This window comes from Centruroides vittatus, unplaced genomic scaffold, assembly GCF_030686945.1.
Source record: "Centruroides vittatus isolate TY-2023 unplaced genomic scaffold, ASM3068694v2 contig_1033, whole genome shotgun sequence".
NCBI classification, from domain to species: Eukaryota; Metazoa; Arthropoda; class Arachnida; order Scorpiones; family Buthidae; genus Centruroides; species Centruroides vittatus.
Window position 1 is genome coordinate 1,254,010 of NW_027120671.1, and position 22,696 is coordinate 1,276,705.

Consider the following 22,696-nt stretch of genomic DNA (forward strand, 5'->3'; position numbering starts at 1 on the left):
TCAACACGAAGCGACACGCAATGGAGAAAAATTTGAACATCGGACAGGTTAATATATTTTTTCGTACATAATCGGTAATCGGAACAAATCACTAATCTGAACAACCCCAGTCCCCAATTGATTCTGATTTTCGACTCTCTACTGTATATCAAAGTATATTGTAGCGTTCAGAATCAATAATTTAAAAGCTAGCCAGCAAAGAGTTGCCATAACTAGCAACTTATAGATTTAAAGATAATTAATGTCCAAGTGTTTTCATTGTATTTTGACTGTATATTGCTATAGAGACTTGAATAAAGTGTAATTAATGGTTACCAGATCCTGAGGAGATATGATATCTCATTCCAGATGGTTGGCAATATCCCGACATTTTGATAGAGACTTTTAGAAGTCTTTTTTTCTAATTAATTGAGAAAGTAAAAATATTAAAATAACAAAAAAAGTAAATTTGTATTTAAAACATTTATTTAAATAACATTGCAATTTTTCTCAAAGGAAATGATGAAGTCTTCTTAACTTTGTCACGAATTTTTTAATATTTAAAAGTGATACTAAGGGCACACGAAAGTAAAGTAATGTAAGCTGATTTGAAAAGCATAAGAACTGAAATATGGGGAACAAGATTTGTATGTTGTATTTTCATATGGATATATAAAAATGACAAAAAATTTCCGTTATTGGCTTGTTAGGATGGAGGTGCTGCTACATTGCTATGACCTCAAAATAAAAAAACCCTTGCTATTTTTCTAACAAGTTGATATGGGACAGGAGAGACAAGGTGTGGGAATTTCAAGGTTTTTTTTTTCCCTACAGCCTAGTCAATGTTTCTTAATTCCACTTTATTGCTTAAATACCTTTGCATAAACAGAAATGGTATGGTATGCACTCGTTTCACGGCTTCCACCGTCAGACTTGAATTTTGCTTTATCTGCTTTTAGGTTCCTTATTCGTCAGCACCTAGTAAACTTCTGAGAGCCAACAAATCTAAGATCCTGTAGGACTTGTAACTCCATCTCTGCAAACTGGTAACGTAGTAACTATGAGCAGCTATACATATTACCAGGAAAAAAAAACAGGTCCCTGTTGAGTGTAATCACTTTTCATTCAAACACATGGGCACAACACTGAAAAGTTTGATCGGTTGGCACAAGAGCCATACAAGCTATACTGTGCCATGACACATTGTGTAAGTTTTACATGAAATAAATAAATAGATAGGTCGTTGCATTTTGTACATATATTTATCAGAATGACGACAAAATATTCTGGGAACTATACTACAATAAATAAATAAATGCATAATCAAATCTCTTTGTAAAAATTAACAACTTTCAGAAAGTTCAGTAGCTTGTCAAGATTTGGCCTGTGGCTCAAAATTCTTGACACGCTTCCATTTCCAAAATGACTTGTGTGAGCTCCCTCAAATTCAGGTATTTGCACAGTACATGTGTAACAACTTACAGTACAGTTGCAATAGTGGCATACTTACTGGTCATCACCCTTCAAAAAGTATTGATGAATCAGCCAAGTATTACTTTGGATCTCCTTTCGTAAACCTATTGTGTGTGTCCAATTTTCTATCAAAGGTTTGATCTCATGTAGTTTATTGTGGACTTGTGCATTCCACATGTTTTGCCATCTCTCTGCTAGTCATTTAACGACTAGATTCAAGTTGCCTCCTTCGATAGGCATTGAGTGCTGTAAAGGACTAGCTAACTTTGCAGCTGTCAGCTTGTTCATTCCCTCTTATTCTTATATGGCCCAGGACCCAACAAAATTTTAGAGAGGAATTACTTGCAAAAAGATGGCAAATCAGTTTACAAATTTTAATCACTGTGGAGTGAGAACTAGGTTTGGACGAGATCAAGCCTGAAGTGTACTAACTGAGTCAGTGTAAATCAGGCAGCAACGATGACTTTTTCTACTTATATACTTTTACCTTAAATGGATAGTCTGCAGATTTGCAGTGAAAATGGAAGAATTTGGTGATATTTGTTCTGCCTGATTTCATCCTGGCAGACAAAGGCTGAGCCAATGTAGTTATCCGATTTAGATCCATCAGTGTAAATAGGAATTAAATTCCTGTAACTGTGTTGAATTTCTGCAAAGTGCTGTCTATACATGTAATCTGGAGTGGATTCTTTAGAAAAGTGCTTTAAGCTAAGGTCTACTCTTATCACAGTATATCACCTTGGTCAACTCCTGTTAACCTCGGGCTTTGAAATGTTACTTGTGTCTAGTTCTTATATTTGTAGGGACACTAAATGGATGGGCTGCAAATAATCTTTTCAGCTGAGTATTTGATATTGTAGAATAAACCAGAGAGAACGGTTGTCTTTTTTCTATTACCTTAAAATGAAATCTCAGACTAAACCTTCTGAGTGATAGTGGAGACCTCATAAGCATACAGGTTTTGGACAGAAGTCTGAAAAGCACTAGTGCACAAATGCAATACTTGATGGTGGATTGGATTCAGCATATGAAGGGTAGATTCTCACGTAGAGCCATATACAATGCATCCATAATCCAGCTTAAAGCGGACAAGGGCTCTATAAATCCCGAGCATAGTCTGCTTCCAGGATGAGCAACATAGTACCTTTAAAAGGTTTAGAGACTTTTGACATCTCTTCAAGTTGACTAAGTGTGGCAAGAAGCAGTGGCGTAGCGTAGTGGGGGCGACAGGGGCGGCCCACCCCGGGCGGCACTTTTAGGGGGCGGCAAAATTTTACGATAAATAATAATATCTTGTAAGAATACCTAAGTAAGGGGGCGGCAAAATTTTTCTCCGCCCTGGGCAGCTGACACCCACGCCACGCCACTGGCAAGAAGGTCAATTTTTGGTCAAACAGAACACCCAGAAACTTAGTTTCATTGACCATTGGAATTTTAACCCTATTTAAGTGAATTTCAGGATTGGGGTGGATCGGGCAAACCACGCCTTCGGCAAAAGTGAGTGCACAAGGTCTCCATACTAAAGGTAAAACCATCGGTCTTGGACCAGTCGTACATGCAATTTAGGGAAGTTTGCAGTTGTCTCTTGATGAAATTCGTATTACTGGACTGACATGAGATCTGAAAGTCATCCACATACAGTGTGTTTCACATTGAGAGGGAGCCAGTTAGCTATGCTGTTAATTTTAATTAGGAACAGTCACACTCAAAACAGAACCCCGAGGAACACCTTGTGTGAAAGGAGCGGATAAAGTGGTGCCCATCCTAACTTGGAATCTTTGATTCTGTAGAAAGTTTTTATAAAAATTGGCAAGTCACCCTGCAATCCAAATTGGTGCAGATTACAGAATATCACTAGCAATCATTGTAAGCCTTCTCTATATTGAAGAACACAGACACTAAGTGCTGTTGTCGAACAAATGCTTTGTGTACAGTTGTTTTGAGATTTACTAAATTGTCTTCTGTTTCTACGAAATCCACCCTGATATGATGAAAAATAATCGTTTTTCTCTAAGAGAAACATGAGACATTGTTTACTATTCTCTCAAAGAGTTTACAGACACAACTCGTCAGAGAGATTGGTCTGTAATTAGAAGGATTCTTACATTTTTTGCCTGGCCTGAGAATGGGAATAATATTTGATAGCCTTCAAGTGTCAGGAAAAGCATGCTCTGCCCATACTCTGTTAACAGACGTAAAAGATTAAAAATCTGTCAAACAATTCCCTTAGTAATCATGCTGTAGTGGATTTTATTCAGACCTACAGCAGTATTCCCTGAGCAACAGAGAGCTGTGGTTCTATCCTGATGGATGGCACATTGTATTCTTCATTAATGTTTGAATTTCCATTCCTCATCTGTTTTTTTGTTTGGGCTTTATAAGCTTAAAAATTTCTTGAATACACTATATTGCTAGATGAAGAGGAAAAGGTTTCACCTAACAAATCAGCAATACCTTGTATATCACTGAATATTATGCTATTATTTTCCAGCATGGACAAAGACTGAGAGGTATATTTTCCATTAATTTTACAGACTATCCCAGACTGCTTTTGAGCTAGTGGAAGATGTTATACTAGATACACACTTCCTCCAAAAATTCCTTTGGAGGAAGAGGCCTACTTATTCTTTTGGCATTTGCTTTTGCTTTTTGAAAATGCAATTAAATTGCTAGCAGTAGAGTATCTTCTGAAAATCCCCATGCCACCTTTTTTTTGTATGCTGCCTTGCAATCCTGGTTCTACCATGACTTTGGATATCTGGTTGATGTTTTCCCCATTGTTTTTTTCAGCTGCCTGGATAATGCTGGAAATGACAGCTTCAACTGTATCATTGATTTCAGTAATATTGACCATTTCCTCAGAGATGTTGGCAGTAAAGGCAAATGCATGCCAGTCAGCTGTATCCAGTTTCCAGCATGGTGGACAAGCTGTTTCACTGCTTTCTCTGCCTCTGTATTTTAGAAATATTGGGAAATGGTCGCTGGAAATTGGATTAGATCCAACCTCCCATAAAAACATTGTAAACATGTTTGGGGTTGCTAATGATAAATCAATGGCAGTGGTTGGGGCATGGAAGTACTGTATGTCACTTCTCCAGTATTAAATAGATACAGTTGGTGAATATATATAAGTCTCTCAATGGCTCTGCCTCAACAACTGATGTTAGGATTACCCCACATTGGACTGTGGCCATTGAAATCACCGAATAGAAGGAATGGAGTTTGCAGCTGTTCAACCAAGGTATCCAATTCATCCTCATTGACTCTGACATCTGGTGGCAAGTATATAGAATAAACTGACAGTTACAGAAATCCTGACTGCCACTGCTTGCAAGTCTGGTTATTTGTACGGGCAAGGATAGGATGTAGTGTGAAACCAGTATAGCCGTACCTCCATTGGCACAGTTGTGGCTATCATCATCCTTGTGGTAGGGAATGAATCCTTTTAAAGAAACTATTTTTCCTGGTTTTAGATGTGTTTCCTGGAATGCTACACAGAGGGATGGAATGGAAGATGTTAGTTGTTTAACGTCAGAATAGTTGTTGCAGAAACCACAACAGTTCCATTGGATTATTCTATAATCCATTATGTGTTTGAGGCAGCATTTTTAGTTTGACTGGTGGTTTTTCTTTGGGATATGAAACCAGTTGTGTCAAATCCATATTTGTCTCTGATGAAGAGACATCAGAGGACTCACTTGTAGACAGCTTCTGATGTCTTTCAGGCTTTAGAGAGAGCTGCTTTCACTTTTGCAAAAGAGAACATTTCCAGTAAGCCTTGCCTATTCGACATATCTCCATTCATCAAGATGGCAAGTTGATACCAACAAAACATCTTGTTCTCATCTTTAACAAACCAACATTGCTGTCTACCGTTGCTGCAGGATACATAAGTTGTCTAGTTCACCTGTATGTCCCAAATCTGCTGTGTTGCTTCAAATGCCAGCATTTTGACATTCACAAACATCATGCGAAGGAAAAAAATGTATGTGCACAGTGCAGAAGTGAATACTACTCCAAACTGTGTAAACTGCAAAGGTGTCCATCCTGCCTACTCCTGAAAATGTCCAACATGGCAACAAGAGAACGAGATTCAAAGGGTCAAAACTACTAAAAACCTATCCTATGTAGAGGCCCATTGTATGATTGCATTAAGTGAACCAAAGAAAAGACATTTGCTGCTGTTCTGAAATCCACAAAGACATGTGGAGTTCAAACAGATACTTCAATTCACCCAAATGAATTTCTTACTCACCATGCTAAAAGTCTCCTAACTGAGCTGAAAGAAACAACACAAAAGGAGATCAAGAAGACAAGAAAACCTTTATCGAAGCAAGGAGCCATAACAAGAAGTTTGTTTCACTTTTTAGAACCCATATTTTTTGTTATGTAACCCCACCCACCATGGGGCCCAATGGGGATGCTATCACATGAGAGATTCCCATAGACCATCACACCAGGTTTTCCCAGGAGCTATACCCTCACAATGCAGTCAAGAAGAGCATATCTTATCTGACATGACAAGGCTGTCAAGCAGGGATATGTCTCCAAGGTCTGCAGTAATCAGTTGACTCAGAGCCGAGATCCAAAGGACTCAACAACCAACTGATTGACTCAAATGGAGCCTGGTTTGAGTCTCCTGTTTATACAACACAAGGGTCAAAGCAGTGTGTTGGGAACAGTGTGTCGTCCCTCAACTACCAGGATCCCTCTTTTCCATCATATGGATCACCATGCACAGCAAACATGTGGGTGGGTGAACCTTCAGATTGCAGAGATAGAATAGGAGAAATACTAACCATCTCTGGGAGGTCCCCACATCAAGAGGTACACTGAAAAGAGATTAAAGTGAGGAATTGCAGACCGGCCACTGATTTGGCCAAGGTCTTGTCTCACAACAATGTCACAAGATTTGAGAACCTCAAATTGATTAACAAGTTTTTCAAAATTCTAAATTGTTAAATTTGGATTGATTTAAACTGCATGGTGAGCAGTTTATATCAATTCAAATTTTGAATCAAGTTATGTATTCTAAATTAATAGTAAACTTATATGATTTTTCAAAATTTCTACAAAAGTATAAATTCTATAAAAACATGAAATTTAAAAATATTAAATAGTAAATTAAAGTACTGTTTCTTGAAGACAAGAGATAACAACAAAAATAGAAACCCCCTGATGATTTAAAAATTAAATTGATATTTTTTTAATTCTTGGATATACAGTAGACCCCTCTATAACACGGATTCATATAACACTGCAAAAAAGTTGCGATCGTATTCGTGTAACACGCTAAAAGAGACTAGTATAACACGGTAAAATGTCATCACCGACTCGTGTCGCGACGGGATTGGTCGAATCTGGACCAATAGCAAATTATTGTACAAACTGTTGAGTTTAAACGAGCACTGGAACCTACTAAAAAACATTTATTATTCAACGGCCATAAAAATTATATTTATATTAATGATGTCTCGAAAGTTCAAGGAATTTTTCACAGAAAAATAACTTATCAGGAAACACGCGCCTGCCGTTTGACGAGCCACTCCGTGACGAAACAAGCTTAAGCAATGGCATCGTCGAACGGCGCACACTCGATAAGTAATCCTACAATTTTTTGTTTATAGCATAGTTTATATGGATTATTCCCAAAAAATTATATGCGTTTTCGAAATGTCGAGTCAAATTAGTCTAGAATCGGTTAATTTTATGGAAGAAAACCTTTCAAACAGCCATAGCCCCAAAACTGCATACGTGCCGGGCTGTGATTGCTCATGTATTTAAGTGACTCGTACAACATGGATTCATATAACACGGAACGTATCTACCGTGTTATAGGGGGGTCTACTGTATTGTAAATAAAATCAACAAAAATATCAGAAAAACTGCATTTTAAATTCATTTGAAATTTTTAAAATTTAAATTAATTTTTAATAACCAAAAATAATCATTTAAAAACACAATTGACTTTAAAAAATCACAAAGTTGAGGAACAGCTTTAAAGATGGTCAAAAACATTTGAAGTAAGTTAGAATTGTTAAAAGAATGCAGATAAAAAGGATGTTACAAAATTTATAACAAATTTTAAAAGTCAAATAGGGAAATTCTAGAATATTTGTTTACGCAATTCTAGGATTAAATTAAATGTTAAATAAGAACATTTTAACAAGTATACCATGTTTATTTAGCAACAGATGCTAAATAAACACAATCCTAATTACTAGTAGTAAGTAAAAATATTAAAAATAAAACATAATAAAAACAAAAGATAATAAACTAAGTAAAAAAGGGGTGTGTTATACCTCACAACATCATTCCTTTGTATTGATGAATCTCGGAAAAATTTTCACACATTGGAAATGCTAGCTGCATCTTTAGCATTGACACATTTAGAATTTTTGGTCGATTTGTACATCTCCATCTCCAGTCCGTGTGTGCCCACAGGAGGCAAAGTTAGGAAACAAATAATTACATCAATAAATTTTTATTTAATATGATTTTTTTGGTTTTCTCACAAGTAGGTTATAGAATACTGTATTGCATCAGTGTTCCATGATCAAGAGCATAAGATTACCTATCTCAGTCACTTTTATTATTATAATTTGCGGAATGTTTTGCTCGATTCCAGGGGAGGGCAAGTCCTCCCCTATCCTCTACGGATGCCTGATTAGATCCATGCTCAATTACACGAATAATATGTTTGCAAATTTTTATTTTCAAATAAACCATCTCTATTCAAATGCTATATTTTAGAATCTGTATTTTAAAATTAAATTGTTCATATTCATCGCAACACTATAGTACTATAGTACTATTATAGTGTTTACCACTCAAATCAGTTACACAAGTTATTGAGTCTATTGCTATGAGGCACTGCTACGCTTAGTTCCTACAGTAGTTGCAGTTTTGAGTCTCACTCCAGGGTCAAATCTTTACTTCTAGATTTTTTTTGAATTAATTAATTTGTAATTATTAAATTTAATACAAAAAATGGCACTTAACACTTCTAGTGCCAAATTATGCTAATTAATTATTGCATAAAAACAGTTCTATAATTTTGGAAATTGGCTATTTTTGGTTTCAGTTCATATTGCAGAATGTTTACAAAACAAAACCATACATCAGTTATATAAAAACCCACTAAGTGTTCAAAATATATGATGAATATTTTAATAGGTGCTTGTCATAAGTGGACAAATTCTCCAGGCCTGAGAATGTCTGCTAAACCCAGATTCCTACAGTATTAAAATTAAAAGCTATTTATTATGTAATATAACAGGATAAAGCAATATTATACAGCATTGTTTTATAAGGTGCTCCACAAAAGTATAGAACTGCTGCAAATTTACTATTCAAAGGTTAGGAATTACACAAATGATGTAACTACCTTTCTTATATTGTTCAGGATGTAAGAAAACAATTTGTCAAAATAGTTTCCTATATTGCATAGTTTCATATTGCAGTAAATATGAAATATAAGAAATATAGGAAACTATGAAATATGAAATATAGGAAACTATGAAAAATATTTCATATTTTTCATAGTTTCCTATATTGCAGTAAACAGCAGAAATTGTAAAAAAAACTGATTTTAAGCATCACAAAAGTATAGAATTGACTAGAAATGCAAAAAGCATTAAATACTACAAAATAGTTTAATTTAGTAATTTATTTGCACACCTCCTTTACTAATAATATCGAAAGTGCAATTTGGCATGCTATCAACAAAGTTTTTTATGATTGATACCTCAAGAAAGTTCCAAGCAGTGACAATTGCTTGTTTTAAGTGTTCAATATTGGCATTCTGGATGATTTTGGTCATAAATTTGGTCAACCAACATCCCCCAAACGTTTTCTATAGGGTTGCAATCAGGAGAACAAACTGGCCAATCCATTTATTTTCAAACCAATGTTTCGTATCTTGTGATACATGATAGATGTGTTGTCTTGTTGGAAAATAACAAGAATTCTTCTGAATCTACACTTGTATGGGAGCAATTTGTTCTCCAGAACTTGTTGATAATCAGCACTGATCATGTGACAGATAACAAATGCCAAATCCAATTTTCCCAATGCAGAAAAAGCACCCCAAACCATAACACTCCCATCACCGAAAGTTCCTTCATGAAAAGTACTTGGGATCTTTTCGTAAATCAAACCAGTACAATGCTAAACCATTTGGTCCATCCAAATTAAATTTTTTTTCGTCCGAAAAGATTAAGATTATCTATGTGACAAAAAGATTGTTATTTCTTGTGCTAGCACGATAGATCTAAACAAAACAAAAAACTTACCTTATTCCACTAAGTGGCCATATTTTTCCTAGCGAAATCAAGTTGTGCTCCGGTTTAAGGGCACTTCTCATTCGAGACTGAACAATGATGTTGTGTAAAACCCTTCAAATAGTTTTGTGATATACTTGAATACCCAAATTGTCTTGAATTTGATGCTTGGACATAGTGGATTAGAGGCGCATTAACAATTCGTCTGCAGTCTCACAGGGTAAGCTTTGATGGATGTCCACTTTTACACTTTGGTCCATAATTTGCAGGATTTGACAAATAATGCTGAACTATCTTTTTTGAACACTTGATGCTGTTTGCTATTGCCTGAAGACTTAAACCAGTGCTTCCCAAAGCTACAATTTGTCCTTTCTCAAAGTCTGTTAAATGGGTATCACGAGGCATGACGAAAAAAAATACTTTTACACTTCAAACTTGCGAGAAGATGGCAGTATGTAAATTGACTTCATTGCTATTCCACAGTCAGCCACAAATTAGAATTAGAAGTTTCCTAAAATCAGGTTTTTATAACTTAGAAATAGATTTTTTATGTGTAATTCAGCATCTATCTATTAGTGCATGTTCTGACTAATTTTTTGAGTGGTTCTATACTTTTGTGGAGCACCTTATCAGTGATTCTTATCTGGTATTTGCAAACTTGAATGTTTCATGAAAAAGATTTTAAAGCTTTTGTTGCAATTTATTCCAATATATTACAACATATTACTTTATTGCTTCCTAAGAATAGTAAACATGGAATTGCTTATATTGATACTTATGCTCTGCACCATAAAAACAATACAAATGGTGTTTCGTGGCCTCAGAAAGGTTGAGAAAAGTTTTATATCGTATCATATTATCATAATCAAATTTTCTCAATATGTCTATCTATCTTCAAATCAATCTCGTATTGTTGTTTTGACATTTTTTTATTGTTACTTTTAAATACATTAATGTAGTTTTTACTCTTTCGGAATAATTTTGAAAAGTTAAATAAGTAGTATTCATTTTCTCTCTACTGAAAATATCTGTTAATATTGTGCTATTTTAAATATTTTTATTTTATAGAAGATATACATATAAGTTTTTTCTCTATTTTAGTTTGTATTTTTTGAAGTGCTATATGACTCCTGAAAGGCTATGATATTCTTTAATTTCTATATAATAATATTCTATTTAGAATTATAAAAGTTTTTTTATATAATTTTTATAATAGAGGTTACAGTTTTACGGGTATTATTTACTCGAAAGTAACAAGCTCGCAAATCGCCGCCATTGATTAAAAAAATTACAAAAAAGAGATCTGTACAAAGGTAACTTTATTTTCAATAAGTTTGTTGGTTAGTACAGTATTTTAATGCAGTTTCTTGTAAGCAGAGTGTACAGTAATAAGCAATACAATCAGGAAATACACTACAGGAGAACAATTCGTGCCTCTTAACTATAGTTCTAACATGATGGAATTGCCATATTAAGGAAGATACTTTGTTTTTGATTAGTCAGTATTTTTTAATGGGATAAGCAGCATTTACTTTAGAATTTTTAAATTGGCTCGGCAAGTCCAGCTTTTGTCGACTGTTTACAAAAGTAGAGATCCTTGTAACTGAAGATTTTAGAGCCTCAATTCTTCAGAAAGAATTTCTTAATTTAAACTATGGACAATTATTCAATCTGAACACCTTTTTTTTCTTTTCAACCAATGCTTTTTTTGAGCAACAATAATTGACTCATTGTTGTCATTTTTATTCACATTTCAATAACATAAAATGGGAAGAGGCACATAACATTTACTTTTAGACCTGAAACCTTCAGCTACAACATGTAATCGTCGTAAAATAATAATACGGTCGTCGTCGTCGAAAACAAACTAGTCGATTACAGTTACGTCACACGGCTAACAAACTTTTTTAATATATATATATATACCTTTTAAACATTACAGGATTTAAATAAAATTATAGCTCAGTTTCAGGTCCACATAGATTTTTTTTTCTTTTTATTAACCATTTTAATTCATTTAAGAACAATAAAGATATTTTCCACTTTTTTAACAGTAATAACTCATTTAATCAACATTATTTGCAAAAATTTGTGTACAAACATCGAAAAGTGTTATTGTCGTCATATTACATCTATATATTTTCATACAATTATTTAAAGCTAGACTTTGTCGCTGCAGGGTGGTAAACGGATTTTTAAATGCTACCACTCAAGAATCGAATGAGAACGTTTTCTAAATTTTTAGTTAATATAATTTGCAACACATTGAAAATTTTAATTCAACACTTTCTAAAATCTACTTTCTTTCATACAAAATGTGCAGAACCAGTATTTTAAAAAATTGGTTATCTGTATATATATTTGTATAATTTGTTTCTAGTTACCTTTACTGATGATTTAAAATATTTTCATTTTTTTTTGCTTATAAATGAAATCAAAAACTTGGTTAACATATTGGATGCAAAATAAGCATCAAAACAGGAACAGCAAATATATATATATAAATGATAGTTAATAAATATCGTTTTATTTGATTTTATATAATTTTGTTTCGCCATTTTTTAAAGGCGTCAATAATTTGAATTTTTAATTTTGAAACTTCATACAACTTCTTTAATATTTAACATTTTTTGATATCTAACTTCTACGTGTTTTCTATACAGACGACTGTAGAGAAAACACATTTTATATATTTAAATGCAAATATTTTTTTTATTTTATATATATATAAAATTAAAATATAATTTACATACATTAACTATTTTTAATTGTTGATATACATATATATATATATTTTTTTTTGTGTAAAGAGTAAGAGAGAGAGATATAGATTAAAAATGAAAAAAAAACCTTGTAAATGGATTTTTAATTTAATTTTTTTTTTATTTTATTTTATAACTTTTGTGCTGTTCCTGTTACAGGAAATCTTTTTTTATATTTTAAATGATATAACATTTTAAATGAAAAACATGGAAATTATTTTTTTAACAGGAATTTGAAACAAGGAACTTTGCTCATCACAGATTGCAGTTTTGGATCTATTAACTAGTATCTGCACAAACTACATAACAATTAGACAGTTTCTAGAAGGTTATCATCTGTATCTGTGAGGTATTGTAACATTTAATTCTAAATACTGAAAACACGGACATAGTGCACACGGATCAATTTATCTATGTTGGGTCGACAGGTTTTTTTTGTGGCACTCGAAAAGTTCACTATTGACTTTGAAGATAGTATCACATTTGTCAATGAAGTCTATTAGCTCCAAATCATGAGAGATTAGCACCAGCCTCTATGGTGAATCCCGGATAACAATTCTCAAGGACAGCAACTAGTCATTATTCAAACTTGTAAACAACTTTTTTTCAGTCGTTGGATCTAAATGGAGATTGTAACAGTTTGTTTCCTCTATTTTATATATTGGTCTTCTATTGGCTGATAAATAATCTACATCCCATATTACTTTTTATAAATAAAGGGCAGTTCCATGTTTGTTCCCAAATGTAGTGCATAAAATTTTAAATTTATTAAGTTTTCTAACTCTTGAATTCTGAAAGTCTTGAATAATTAATTAAATTTTGTATTATTTTCTTTATAAACAGTTGAGTTAATTTTTCATTTCTGCATATACTATATATTATAATTATTAATTATATTTATAGACACTACAGGAATGTCACAGATTAGATTGTGGTTATGGATGGACAGGTAAAGGACAAACAGCTTTGGACTGTTAGTTAAGTCAGAAGCATTACATAGAGAAAATCCTATACTATTGCACTTATTCTTACTTTATATCAAATTTCTTTTGATCCTACAGATTTTTCTTCTATGTAATGCCGCCAACAGAGATACATATCAACAATGAGAAAAACTGACATTTCAAAAAATCACAATATATATCTTTTTTTTTTTTTTGTCAAACTAAATTCATATTACCACAGACACACTGTCAATCACAAATTGTACTGATATGTGTTAATAACACAACTTTTTAATACTATCTGCAAACTTCTTGACACCCCCCTCTCTCTTTTGTTTTCTTTTTCAAATTTTTAAATGGACCAGAAGTAAATCACATATTAAATAATGACAATTTGTCTGTGGTTACAATCATTAAGGAAATATTTTGATGGACAGTAAAGTTAAATTATATATAAAATAACAATGAGAACTATTCACATGTTTAAATCATATGATTATCTATCATATATGTAATTTGGTAATATTTTCTTTTTACAAAACATGATCTCTAAAATTGATCAGGTACCACACCATTTTTTTTCTTTTTTTAAATTAAAGTTTTGACTATGTATATAGATCAAAATACATTTTTTTTTTGTAAAATAATTATACAAACTTATACTAACAACTAAATCAAATTAATATTTATAGTTATAGACAATGCAACAAACAACTTTTTTTTTCTTCGGTTTGGTATTTTCCTTTCTTATATACAAATTTCATTCTATATTTTGTCACCACTGAATATTCCATGATTAAACATTTATAATATAAAACTTTTATTAAAGCGAATAGAAATATCAGTGACAACATTTTACCAGAATTTACAAAGATATGCTAGTAATAAAACAACATGACATACAAAACATTATTAAAAATACCTTTATCTGGTCTGTAAACCATAGTGACTTTTTATGACATGATCAATATAAACAGCATTTTATTGATTTTCAACTTATTGTTGCATTGTGGCCTATATATAATCTTAAAAAATAACAATAAAAATTAAAATGTATTTTTATAACTTTCACATTAAAACATTTAATACGTTTGCATAGACTTTCGGGCCATGTTTTGGTTTATATGCTTTATGTAAATAAAACGATTGTTGATATTGATGTAAGCTAACTTAAAATATACAGTAATAACAATACAAAATTTTCGATTAATAATTAAACTAAACAGTATAAATGGCACAAATCAGTAAGGTTTATCTATAATATCTTAGGCCTTTCGTTTTTGACAACACTTTGTTGTTATATATATATATAATATACTTTTTTTTTTTGATAATAGTCTTTACATAAACAATCTGACTAGATGCCATCATGAACACGGAATATTTTTGCCCCTCAGAATGTCTTCCAAAAGTGCAGGACAAGATATATACTATATCACAGGAAGCATTCTACTACTTATGTAGTGATGGGAAATTTGATTTGGTTTGAAGAAAAATGTACACTTGCTCTGAAATCATTTCACCAGGGCACTTGTGAATGTTTGCATGCCATAATTTGAAGTCTGTCTTACTTCATCAAGGAAAACACCACATTGGTGATATAGTCATTGTTTCTCTATTCCCTGTCAGAGTAGCGTAGTAAAAAATGGGAGTGGTAAGGGCACATGATAATATTTGCAAAGGGGACGATTACATTTTCCCTTCATAGCATCACGGCATACTGTTACTTTTCCATCCACCACTTCAACATAATCTGAAAATAAAGGTTTCTTAATTTTAATCAACAACTTATCTTTTCCTTCAATAAAAAATACTTATACTACACGACAAATATGGAATGATGCAAAAACAATTTTGTAATATAATTATAAAGATATAACATTTACACAAAATTTAATTTTACAAATTATCGAAATTTTAAATCTGTTACCTTCCACTAGATGTACATAACGGCATTGTGGTCTCTTACATTGGCTAGATTTAAAATCTCGGCAAACTGGTAGGGTGTCCAGCAACTGAAAACATATACGTAAAAAGTAATATATTTTATATGATATATAAGATTAAAAATAACATGAAGAATTTATTGTTATTAAACATTTTTCATAATATAATTCATTATCAAATAACTTATCTAAGATAAATTTATTCATAAACATTAATTATATATGACTCGTGCATTTAATAAACAAAAACTATATTAAGAATGCTACATTACATACTTAAAATGTTGAAGAATACGATATTTTATTTTTTGTGTGTTATGTTAACCATCTTTCATTGTTAATATTAACAAAATCTGAATTTTATATAATAAACTTTGCTAATACTCATTAATATTTATTAATAAACAATTATAATGGCTCCAAGAGAGCTTGAATAAAATTACTTAATATCTTATGTTTAGAATTTTAAAACTGTTTAAATAGTTACAAGTTTAAAAGTCCATTGTTCTTATTGCAAATCTCAGAAAATTTAATAAAACTTAACTTTATTAATATCCAACCTCATTTACGCCATATTTGTAGTATAGAAAAATATTCGAGCAGTAGTATTTGAGACCACTTTGAGAAAATGATTTTGAAAGTTTTATGATTATTTTTATGATAATGTTTATGATGTGATAGGATGTAAAGCAACACTAACAGTAAATATATTGTCCTAAACATTCTATAAATGAACTTCAATAATAATATATCGGAAATACTGTTGTTGTTAAGAATATGACATGTATTTGTAAGCTTCAATTATGTACTATCATAAATTACATTTGTTTTAAAAATTTGTTGTAATTTTTATAACTTCCATTAATAAAAAGGGGAGTCACATGTATTTCTGGTTCCTTTCTGACATAGTATAACATAGAAAAACTGCAAACAGAACATGATTACTGCCATTTGTCGTGTTTGTAGGAAGCTAGCATGTGGAAAGTTTTAGGCAGAATCTAAACAAATTTTTACTTGTGTCAAATGTAAAACACAAAACTAAAGAAACAAATGCATTATAGTTTTTTTGCATTTATATATGTATATTACATATAAACTTATTATAAGACTGAATTCAATATGTATGCATTTTTTATTATATTTTGTTAATGTAACAAACTTTTATTAAGGTTGAAATATTGAAACTAGTATAAATCCACCCTTTCTGTAGCATTTCAGTTTTTATCTTTTGCAATAAATTATTTTAATAGTTGCAACATTTATTATCCGATATCAACTACTATTTGACGATAATGCGGATTATTCTGAATAAAAAGAAATAAATGGTCGAAATGACTACTTCTATAGTTAACATTAGTGAAAATTCACTGAAAATTCTAGTGTTAAACACACAAAATTTGTAGTTTATTCACAGAAAATTTTGCTGATAAAATATTTCAATAATTTTTTAGGTATTGTATTTAACGGTACAAAATAAAATAAAAAAAAAAACATTATTATAGTACGATAATCACAAACTATGTAATATTCCATTTAGGTTGTAAAATAGAGGATTTATAAAATTAAAAATGCAGACACTTGTATCTATTTTCAAGTTTATAGTTAGTTTTTGTTGCTTATTTCAGGGTTTTTTCAGATACATTTCGGGGTCGTTTATTTTAATTCCAAGCTAAATTTTATATTCACTACTTTTTGTTTATCAACATCAACACAAAAATAATAAGAACCAATGAGATTTACAAGAAGAAATTGAAAAACTATCATTGATTTTTTTCTCAATAATATATATTTTGCAATAATAATGTGTTCACTGGTTTATTTTTGAAAGATAAAAATATCTATATTATATTTCAACATAATGTAGAATTAATAACAAAAAATAATCTTTATCTAATGGAAAATAAATGTCAATATGTAAATTTCATTTAAAAGTCACTTTAAATGTAGAGAAAACTTTGCAATTAAATAAGTCCATCCAGTTTGTTTTTTTTTACTTTATATATATAATCATATGATGATTTAAATAAATAGAAAATAATGATAGAATTCCTCATCAATGTTACAAAATAAACTTGAGTGTTTTATCTTAAATAATGACAAATGAGACAGTTTTGTTACTGTAATTTTGGGCAAATAACTTGCAGTTTATCTGTGTATGAAAGATAATATGAAAGGAATTGCAGGTTAAGCAATGGAGTGGATTATCTGTCGATTTTAAATTCTAATTATGAATTAAAGTCAATTCATCTCATATAACTAGCTGATGGCAGCAGCCAACCCACCAAACCACAATCATCTATTCAGACATTTGTGAGAAATGATACCAAGTGTTTAACTATACTTCCCACTGTTTTTACAACACCAATGTATCCATTTTGGTAGATTAAGATTTTTAATAAATACTTGCAAATAAGATACAGGTTATTTTTCAGTCTAATATGAAATACAAAAACCCAAAAATAATTAAATTTTTATACAATAATTATTTATGGTTAAAAAGTTTCAACTAGCACTAATATATTAATAATTTATAAAATAATTTTAGTATCGATAATAAAGTTATTTTCTGTTTAATTTTTTTATGAGTTTATTTTATTATTATTACTGGACAAAGAAAATTAGTCGTGAAATAAAAATGATAAATCATATTTATCTATTTTTCACTTAATTTACATAATTTGGATAGCTTTTAAACACTTGTGATTGAATTATGGCGGATGGCCAATGAGTACGGGGGCGATTTTTTCAGTATTTCAGAGGAATTTCTCAGTAACTATTAAAATTAAGTATCGTACCATACACATAAGGAGTTTTCAAAAGTGCATTAGTGATGCTTGCATAAGTGCATGCTTGTGTATCAAACTCAAGCATGCACTTGTATATGTACTGTATGTCACTATACTAAGCTATTGTCTTTTCTAACATGTGCTCAAAACATCAATGAATTCAAACATACGTCAAACGAAACCCGACATCATAAGCAAATACACCAACAACTGCCGTAAATGACTGGGCTAATTTAGCCTGATCATTTACGGCAGTTGTTGGTGTATTTGTATCAATGAGTTATTTGATATTTTAAATTTTAAAAAATGCTAGTACACCTATCCCTCGATTTACACAGAAGATAGGTTCCTGAGAAAAACGTGTAAATCGAAAAGTATGCAAAAAACGCATAATTTCGTTGTTTATTAATTATGAATTTTTTCAATTTTTTAAAGGTACATAAATCAAACGAAAATATTGAAAGGCAAAAAAATATATTCATTTATTAATTAAATACAAAGTACAAAGGAACAAAAAATAAAATCTGAAAGATTCATAAAAATGTAGTGTAATTGTGTAATGTAATGTAATGTAAAAAATGTAATTAAAAATAATGTAATCGTTTGTTACTTATGAATATGAAAAATTAAAATTTTCTGGTTTAAAACTATGTGCAATGAATGCAACTTCATGCGTATGGAAGAGTACCCTATATCGGTTTATCGGTTACTATTTGACGGATTGAAATAAAACTGTCACCTAGTATCCTAAATATCAACTATAACATATAATTAAGGTGGATTGGAATATAGATGTAGATTAAAGTTAAAAATTGTTCCTTTTGATCATAGCCAGTTTATTTTCTACATTTATTTTTTAAACCGTGTAAAAGCGAAAACGTGTAAAAAAAGTACCGTGTAAAACAAGGGATAGGTGTACTTATTAATTCTATAGGAGCTTATTAATTATTAAAATATTTTTAATTTTTGAGTTAGTCCCCCTTTGGATACTTCTGAATCTGTTACTGGCATACTGATAATTATCTTGCTTTCAATGGATGTCATAGAGGCAGAGTGTATATGGTGAGGTAGATTATATACTTTTGTTCTTGCAATTTTCTGCAAGGTGTATGTTACTGGAGGTTATCTACCCAAAATTACAACAACCAAAATTACTAATTTAGTTAAATATTCTCTTTTCAATAAAAAATAAAGGTAAGAAAATTAGAGAGAGACTATAAGACTAAACTAAAAGTTTTGTAAAAGAAGTCTAATAATATATGTAGATTTCTTTTTATAAAAGTCAAAAATAACTTATAAAACTTTATATTACCTTCATTTATTATTCTCTTACTTTTTTTGACACTCACTAATAATTATGAATGTTTACATTATAATTAAAATGATATTGAATACACTTTGTAATTTATATAAATAGTCGTTTAAATTTAATATTTATATTTATTTTACAATACTTCTCAATCTCATAATAGAATTTCTTTTATAGAACAATTTTTACAATTTAGATGGAATTACTTGATTACTTTATAAAATATAATGCCACTTTTAATATACGTAAAATCTCATCTGAATATAAAAAATGTTTTATATAATAAATTACACTTATTGAGAAGTAATGCAATTTAATAGAATAAATAAATAAATTTCAAAATTTATAAAAATATAAATTCATTTATTTATTACAAATAGTAAATCACATCAATAATAATTACACAATAAGTTTACATTAGCAAAGCATTACTATTTTACATTCAGACTTATAGGCGATACTAACAAATATGAGATACGTTTAATGCAATTTTTTGTCGATGTTATATTTTGATTGATTATATCAATACTATCAAGGATTAAAACGATCGAATATTGAATGAGAAGTTATTTCTACAAATATATTTTTAAATATTTATTCAAAAATTATTTAAATTATAATGTGTGTCTGCGAAAATTTGAAATCATTACATATATATAAATTAATTCAAGTAATTCCCACGGTAAGCGGGAGTTGCGGGTTCGAGTCCCGCTTTGGGCCGATTCTTTTCTTCCAGTTTATTCTAAATTAAAATTAATTCAAATTAAAAATGAACAATATAAGCCTAACTACTGGGCTATTTTTAATATTGACTAAATGAACAAATTTACACTAAAGATAAACAGCCATGCTACCATTTTTTAATAATAATAGTAATTAGAAATTAAAAATAAGTAAATAATTTATCGTATAAATAATGCAGAAACTGGATAATAATAATATTAAAGAAAGGAATAATGAAAAAAACCAAAAACTTCAGCAAAAATGAAAAATATTTAATTAAATCAGCAACCAATCAGATGACAACTATTCCTTTATATTACGACGTTTGATTCACATGAGTTCTTTTTCTGAAAATATTTAACTTGATGACGATAGCTAAAGCTATCAAAAGAAAAATTTTTTTTAATCATTAAATATCATTTGTTTTTGCTGGAGTTTTTGGTTTTTTTGTTTCTCATTTCTTCAAGAATAATAATAATAATAATAATAATAATAATAATAATAATAATAAAAGCATGGAATGATGCACAGAAAGTGAATGGGAAAGAACTAAAGGTGAAGGATACATATATATCTTTGGTGGCATCAGGAAAAAACTGCAGTGGCAACAAATAATTTTTCACATATTTAAATATTATTCGGTTAGTTAACATTTGTCGCATTCATGAATGTTAAAATTCGTAGAAAATTTGCACCTGCTTTCAAATAAAAATAACTGTGGATTGTCTACAAGAAATTATGATATTAATTTACAGTCACTAATTGAGTCGCCAAGAAGTAATTTAAAATAAAAAAGATTATATTTTGTTACTCCAACAAAAGAAAATATAATGGACTCCAAGGAAATTAGGTAACCAAAACAAATCTGTAATATATGTTGATAATTAAAAATATTTTAACTGTGTGTTAGGTATAGCAAACATCGCAATATGTATATAGAAACACAACCAAATGATCACCTTAACATAATGTAACAATAATTGTATAATGTGTAATGAATAATGTAACAATAATTGGACTATAACTCTACTAATTTGATTATTAATATAAAGTAATTTGCTACTAGAAGTAGAATTAACTCTAGTAGCAAATTACTTAGTATTAATAATTAAATTAGTGGAGTTATAGCCTGATTATTTAAGACAATTATTTAGTTATGTTACTGTGTGTTGAGGTGGCAAATGGTTGTGAAAGAAAAAAGGGACTTGAGAGGGTGCAAGAAAAGAGACAGCCATGCTGTAAGCTTGTGGTGTGACGGGTTAATGAGAACCACGTGTTACAAATGAAATACATCAAGCTATCTCTCATACTAGGAAAATGATAGCAATATCAATTTATATTTTCACTGGCTTATAATATTCCCTTTCATGTTATCTTTATCTTAACAATAGGCCACAATTTCCCGACAACTACAAGTTTCAGATCTAGCGCATGGACAATTCGTTCGCATCAGCAAAAGTTACTAATTAAAATTAAATTATCCTAGATTAATATCAATGTTAGTTAAAAATTAGGGAAGTAAAGGAAGATTTTTTTTTTTTTTTTTTAGTTTTGGGATCCCTTGTTCTCTTATCTTGAGGTTACGGCACTAACAGGGTCGGTCTGTAAAATAGGAAATTAGTCACCTCACCGATTGGAAATCCTTTGTAGAAAAAAAAAAAGAAGTGCCAACTCGTAACCTTCCCTCTACTTCTCAAAGTCACCAAATTCAAGCACTATTCTCCCACATCTCCACTCTGTTGTTTCCTTTTCACACTTCCTGTCCTCTCTCACCACGTGCTTCTCTCCTTGCTGTTTTGACCCAGAATGGCAAAAATCGTCCTTATACTCCTTGACTTGGGTTGGTGACCCCTCTAGCCCAAAACTTGCCATGAAGTAAATATTTTGCGGTTGAGCAGATTGAACAGTGGGAAACGATAGGGTTAGTTGGATAAATGTATGAATCACTAACTTACTAAATAAGAACAAAAATAATATACATATATACATGGGGGTTACCCACCATAACTCCAGGGAGATGGGAGATAACGAGTTACTCCATTCATGTTCTATAAAGATACTGTACTACTTGTATTACTTGGTCAGTGTAGTCATTGATAATACTTGATGGTAGTATAGAGAATAATGTATCAGATCCAGTGCAAGAAGTGTTTAATTTTCATCCTGAAGATTGGAGTGTAAGAACAGGGTGTTTTGAACAATTTTGAACAGTGTCTGTACTCCATAATGAATAAAAAGCTAACCAAGTAAATTCATTAACTCCTTGGGACTCCGGCGAATTAAATACTTTTTAATTTTAATGTAGTTAAACATAAAAACGAAAAAAAAATTATAGAAATGTGTTAATTTTGAAGAAAAAGCTTCAAAGTATAATTTCCTTTGTCTCGCCTTAGCGCGAAACTTGACACCGATGTGTCATTGTTTACACAGCTGGATGACCTTGAGAACAGCTGGTGTCGTCTTTCGCGGGACATTCTCATGAAACTCTCGGG

The 22,696-nt window shown here is 30.7% G+C and overlaps 2 protein-coding genes across 6 annotated transcripts in view; both read right to left on the reverse strand.

Moving 5' to 3' along the window:
- Positions 1–8,635: 8,635 nt before the first annotated feature.
- Positions 8,636–10,139, reverse strand: LOC136968786 (uncharacterized). The gene is made up of 3 exons (XM_067262826.1): positions 9,952–10,139; positions 9,747–9,848; positions 8,636–8,687 (listed from the first exon to the last, which is right to left on the reverse strand). Exons 1-3 carry the CDS (start codon positions 10,137–10,139, stop codon positions 8,636–8,638), a joined length of 342 nt encoding a protein of 113 aa, XP_067118927.1.
- A 2,494-nt stretch (positions 10,140–12,633) lies between these two features.
- LOC136968563 (muscleblind-like protein 1) overlaps positions 12,634–22,696 on the reverse strand; it is a 194,829-nt gene continuing 184,766 nt past the window's right edge. For all 5 annotated transcript variants that reach the window (XM_067262575.1, XM_067262589.1, XM_067262581.1 and 2 more), the window contains 2 exons: positions 15,371–15,455; positions 12,634–15,193 (listed from right to left, as the gene is read on the reverse strand). In XM_067262575.1, coding sequence (XP_067118676.1) covers positions 15,421–15,455 — 35 coding nt within the window. In that variant the 3' untranslated portion in view covers positions 12,634–15,193; positions 15,371–15,420. The remainder of the gene's footprint in view (positions 15,194–15,370; positions 15,456–22,696) is intronic.